General features: G+C 46.7%; 1 protein-coding gene across 11 annotated transcripts in view; it reads left to right on the top strand.

Moving 5' to 3' along the window:
* The first annotated feature begins 590 nt into the window (after positions 1-590).
* Positions 591-6000, top strand: part of LOC115902721 (rap1 GTPase-activating protein 1-like) — a 44136-nt gene continuing 38726 nt past the window's right edge. For 10 of the 11 annotated variants that reach the window (XR_004060631.1, XR_004060628.1, XR_004060633.1 and 7 more), the window contains exon 1: positions 3494-3837. Coding sequence is in view for 5 of the 11 variants with exons in the window: in XM_030946456.1 (XP_030802316.1) it covers positions 3794-3837 (44 nt within the window). In the remaining 6 variants the exon portion in view is untranslated. Of the gene's footprint in view, positions 643-3493; positions 3838-6000 lie in introns of those variants that run through there. The other variant, XR_004060634.1, reaches the window with a different exon arrangement.

Below are 6000 nucleotides of genomic sequence, written 5' to 3'. Positions count from 1 at the left end.
TCTGATCTATATACATGAATTGGCATGACCCAGTTCACTGTCATCAAATAACAGTCATTATACTTGAGAAGACTAGGAAAATGTGCTTTTCTCTGGTAAAAAAAAACCAAAAACAAAAACAAAAAAAACCCCCAAAACAACAACAAAAAAAAAAACAAAAAAAAACCCAAAAAAAAAAAACAAAACAAAACAAAAAAACCCCAACAACAACAAAACCCACAAAAAACCAAAAAACCAAACCTAACAAAACCAAAAAAACCTTCTTTCATTTTTAAAGGTCATCCCTGCAGGTCTGAGATTAGAAGCGCAGGGAGCAGGATGTGGATGTACAGAGCTGCCTGTCTTCCACCTCTGGAGCTGCCAGTCTGTTCCCTTCTGCCAGGGCAAATCTTCTCTGCTTAAGAGCACAGCTGCTCCACAGGCTGGCTGTTCAATCGACAATGATCTCTAGTTTCAAGTGTGACAGCACCGACCTGCTCGATCTCCATTCAGCTGCAGGTGGGGGCAGCGGAGGAGAAAGGGAGGGAGGGAGAGGGAGGACACTGCAACCTACGTGAATAATTGATAGTGCAAGGAAAGGAGAGCAGCTGGGTTCCCTGTCTCCATCTGCTCACCAGCTGGGGATGAGAGATCCTTGCCCAGGTAGGGGATGAACAGCTTAGCTGCTTTTATTCTCGTCTTGCTTGCAATGCCAATTAAAAATATTTTGCATCTAGAAGGAATGGGGGCAAAGATAGGTGGGGGAGGGTTGATCCAGATCTTTTCTGCTGCTTCCGTGGCGTTGTGTAATGGATAGAGTTTGGGGCAGTTTCAGCTTCATCAGGGAAAGTGTGTGTGCTTTTTAAAAGACATTGTGCTATTCTGCATTGTGTAGAGAAGCAGTTGCAGAGAGAGAAATGGAGAGTGGAGGTGGGGAGAGCAGATGTCTGTGTAGGAAATGAAACTAACTAAAGGGATGGGGGGACATGAGAGAGGGTCTGCCCAGACTCAAAGGAATCCCACCCTGATTATGTCAGTCCTAGACACAAAATGAGGAGTCCAAGTGCGCTGCGGGAGGTGCTGTCTGTGCACACCCGGTGCTATATTTAGAAACTGTGTGCATAGATCTGTGGAAACAGCTGATGTGAGAACATGTGTGTTTCTGTCTGTGGATGCAGCTATGAGTTTGTGTAATATTGAAGTAAAACTTAAAAAAATACAGGTTTTGCCCTGAAGAGTTTACCCTTGAAGGATATACTGCTGTGTTTATGTGGTACTGCGCAGCTTCCGTGGAGCTGCTGATGTTCTTACAATGACTCAATTAACAGAATTGCAGGGACCAGTTTCTGTGTTACAGCTAATACAGACTTCTCCTACGTGAGCAAGAGAAAATGCTAATGAAATGAAACACATTGAAAAAATCTGCTAACAAAAATAGGAAAATACATAGCAAAAGGTATAGACAGCAATTACTGTAATACATATATTAATGTGCCTACAAGGATACCTGAAAGAACAAAAACTTATATCCCAGTCCCTAAACCACGTCATCACGATAAAATGCATAATGATACATGCAGGTACGGACACATATAGGGATTAAAATCTGAGACTGTAAGTACACTGTATTAGTCATATAAGAACATGAGTATTAATAGGAGCTGAATCTACTTACTACAACAGAAGGCTTATAACAGAATATTTTTGCATCAGCAGGGTAAATAGTAACAATCGCTGGCTTGATTGTAAGTTGAGGAACAGAAAGCAGTCCTGTGATTTGCTTACATGTGATTTATTCATATTGCTATTGCTAAAGGAAGGTAATTAGAACAGTAATTAGGGTATTTAATAATTGTTTGCTGTTTTGCTTATGCATGTTGAGGGCTTTGTACATAACTGGAGTTACACAGAAGGTTAGGTAAAGCTGTAAGGCAGCTAAATGAAAGCTGAGTTCAGTGTGGTTTTGTATGTGAACAAAGTTGGCTCTTGTCTGTAGTGGCAAGCTGCCGAAGAACAAGAATGGCAGAAAGACCTGAGCCTCTCTGTATGCTTTGCTTTCACCATGGCCAGGCTTGATAGCGCTGCTGATAATGACCCTGAGATGGGGGAGGGCAGTAGTTACTGCTGGCAGCCCTCTCTAACAGCAAAAAATAATGTCTCTTCCTCCTTCCTAGATGCAGCAGAAATGGCAAGCTTGGCTCTTTGCCTTGGTCCAGTCACATCTCTACTCAGAGATTCAGGTGAATGAGTAAGACCTGCTTGTGCAGAGAGCAGCTGCTCTATTCAGTGCCCTGAGTCCATTTAGGAGGCACTTGAGTTGGAGTGAGGATGTATGAATTGGCCCATGCTTCAGCATCAGATCTTCTGGGGAATTACAAGAGGTAGACAAAAGGAAATTGAGTTACCTTGACTCCATGCAAGTTACTAAAAACAGCAAGTGGACTCCTTCTTTGTCCACTCAAAGTTGTCACCTATCTTGATTCCTTACTCCTTACAGTCTCTGTGCCCACCCACAGATCCTTGAAGTCCACATAATCATTTCTATCCAGGCCTTTCAAGAGTAGAATTTATAGGAAGCATTAGGATGAAAATGGTGCATTCATCCCCAAAACTTTGAAATAACTCCTTGCTCTCTGCATTTTTCTTTTTTTCTCCATCTCTATCTGCTAGCTCATATTTTAATGCCTGGTCTGTCTGCATACTGTTTGCACTCTTTACATCTTTTCCTAGCTCTCTGGCAAATTCTGTCTCCTGTTCTGTGTTTCCTTATGTCTTCTTCATTAGTTAGGAAAAACCCAGTGTGAGGCTGACATTTGGCGTAAGGCTGTAGCTGCTGCTTTTATAGGTTTTGATGTAAAGAGAATAAATGACATCATCCTGTGGAATGAAAGTGAGAAGCACAGGGAAAAAAAATACGTGTCCAGAAGAACTCTGTGTTCTCATTTAAACACAGGTCTATTCATATTCTTTCTATAGCAGACCATGTTCTCATGCTCAGTTTTTTGTTTTTTTTTTTAATCAGGAATGACAATCTGTTGATGAGTGAATCTGTTGATGAGCGAATGGAAATACATGTGATTAAGGCATTTGTGACCTCTGAAAAATTAAGCCTCCCTAGTTTACACATTGCATCAATGAGCTATTTCATAATGGATGCAGAGCCAAATCTCTGCGGTACCTGATGTATATCAGGTCCAAATGACACGGATTTGGATTTAGTGGATGCAGTATCTTCCTAGCCTTCCCTTTAAAAGAATGGGGATTTGTGGAGAACTGCTTTGATGCTCACTTTCCTCACTGGATACTGAAAGCCTGAAGATGTGATGTTCTACAGCAGAGTTGAATAAGTGAAACCCCTCTGCTGTCCTTGTCTAACGCTGTGCTTGTGTTACCCTCACACAACCTGGAGAGCAGCATCCCCGGCTCGGCTGTCCCAGCAGCTGCTCCTGCACGCTGTGCTCCATCCATGGGCTCGCACAGCGGGGGCTCCAGGGGAACCGCTCTGCCACAGCGGAGGAGGGGCAGAAGCCATCACCCCATCCCCCTTGTCTCCTCGTCCTCCATCCCTCCTCCTCCTCCCCTCCGTGCTCTCCGGGGCCGCTGTCCGCCGGGCCCGTGCCCGGGCCCGGCCGTGCGGGTGCCTTCCCTTTCTATCCGGTGAATCCCGGCCCGAGAGGAAGAGGAGGGGTGGGGGCGGGAGCCGGGGCTTCGCAGGGGGCCGGCAGGGAGCTTGTGCCCTTCTTCATGGCGAGGCCGGGGGAGAGCAAGCTCCCGAGGAGGGAACCGGGGAGCTGACTCAGCGGAGCAGTCCAGCATGTTTTCCAGGGAGCACGGCTTCCCTGCCGGAGCCAGCGGAGGGTAGGTACCGGCACCGGGACCGGTGCCGGCGGCAGTGGGGCCTGGGCCCCTGCCTTTCCCGGGCAGCCCGGGGACGGGGCAGGGCAGCGGCTGCCGGCGTTGGGATCGCAGTGCTGGAGCAGCAGGAAGAGCCTTGGCGGGTTGGCTGGAAGGGCGGAGAAGCGGGGAGGGGGAAGGCGATGGCCGTGCCCAGCCAGGCAGGTCCGGGTCTGGCTGTGGGCCCGGCCCTCGCTCCTCCCTCCTTCCGGCCCTCCCGGCCCCTCTCCGGCCGGGGGGGCGGGCCGTGGGGCGGCAGCGGGTGCCTCTCCCTGGAAGGAAAGAGGGGGCTCGGCAGGCTTTCTCCTGCCGTCCGGGGAGGGGGGAACCTCTCCTGTTGGGACTTCTGAGGAGATGAGAGTGCGGGTTGGATGGCAAGATTAATTTCCCCCTGGAGTTCTCCTTTCACCTGCCCCGCAAGGAGAGCTGGAGGGGAGGGTTCTCCGGGCCCTCCCGGTACCCTGCCCACGTCTTTGTGCGTGCACGGAGTCCTGAGCACGGGCTGCCCACGAGTGGGAGCGGTGCCCTCCACGGGAGCTGCCCGGCAGCCAGAGGGGAGCACGGGTGGGAGAGAGGTTCCTTGCAGAGTCTGTGGGCAGAAAGTTTGTGACCAGCTGAGAGCAAACTGCCTCTCAAATCTAGTGGTGGCTTCCTTTTCCTAGTTCTGCTTCAGTAACTCCTTCTCTTGAGCTCTAGGAATCCGTGTGTAAGCAATTTTCAAAGCTGTACGGGTGTTCTGAGAGTAGGGCTATTCGTGTCATGTTTTCAGCTGTCTCCACCGAATAGCTGACAATTGTATGTGCTAAAGCAAATGCACCTCTCTAAGGCAGAAATAAGGGAGTGAAATGGCAGAAGCTGTTACTCAAGAGAAGTGGTTGTCCAGAGTTTTCCTTATGAGCATTTCAGGCCTGTTCTTGTCTCACATTACTTTCAGTTCTTCTGAATTGCCTGTCCCTTCTAGTGAGGGATTTAAAAACATATTAGTGTCTCCCTGCAAGAAACTCTTATCAGGCTGGGACACCAGTTATTATACTGACTGTTGTTCCATAGATAGCTGCAAATCACACTGTGGTGTTTCTCCTATTGGAAGGCTTCCAGATGAGCAGAAGTATTTACAACAGCTATACACCTGCTTCCCTGTGAACTTTCAGGAAAACAGTTATTTGTGGATTTGGGGCACTTGCCTTTTCGAGTGCAACAAATCCCCATTTGCTCTGGAATATTTATGAAGGGGTGTATGAAATTCTGTCCAATTTGTTAGAGCAAATCTTAGAGCAAATACTTGCATGGACTTGGTTGTTGAACTGGATCAGCTACAGCAGATAGCAATGATTTTGAAAGCTGGGTGGAGAGATCCTATGACTGAAATAGCAGAGGATGCTGCAAGACAGGAATACAAGGCATGAGCAGAGTTGTAGTGGCTTAGAGACGTTCAAAGGTTCTTCTTGTTCCTTTTCAGAATTGAGAGTGGAATTTATGAGTGGATCAGCAGTACCTAGGTTTAGTTTGACTGCCTGCTTGAAATTAATGTACTGGTTAGTGTCACTAGCAAATCCCAATTTAGCCTTCAGCATTTTCTAGGCCCTCTGCTTCCCCTTATTGCCATTTCCTAAGAATAAAGCTTCAGCAAGTATACATTTTCACAAATATTCCTCTCCCAATCTGCACAATTGCTTTCCTTTTTCAGAAGGATGATGTTCTTCTTTTCTGTGGTCAAGGAGTTTGAAGTTCCAATTTGAAAAGAAGTATGTTCCCTTTTTATAATACAGTATAGTGCTTTTCATTCCAGAAGTTCAAAGTTCCAGAAATTGAATGTGGACTTCAAAGTGATAATTATAATAGCCCCAATTTTTTGTGATATTTTATAAAAGATAATGTAAAATCTAAGGCATTCTCTTGGATTTTCAAAGGCCTGTGGCATATTCCTAATTTGGGATAATTACAGAATTGTGAACATCCCTGAATGTACAGTAAGACTGGTGATTTTGGCATCTACTGGACTCATTTGGTCAATAGAACTGTGCTAGGATTCAGTGGTAAAGAACAGTTTCTGCCTGAAGTTTTCCAGTCAGTCCAGAGTGTTGAGATGAATTTATGGTTAGAGGACAGGGGCAGGACTGGCCCCGC

This window comes from Camarhynchus parvulus, chromosome 1, assembly GCF_901933205.1.
Source record: "Camarhynchus parvulus chromosome 1, STF_HiC, whole genome shotgun sequence".
Lineage (NCBI taxonomy): Eukaryota > Metazoa > Chordata > Aves > Passeriformes > Thraupidae > Camarhynchus > Camarhynchus parvulus.
This window is presented reverse-complemented; position numbering and strand designations above follow the sequence as displayed.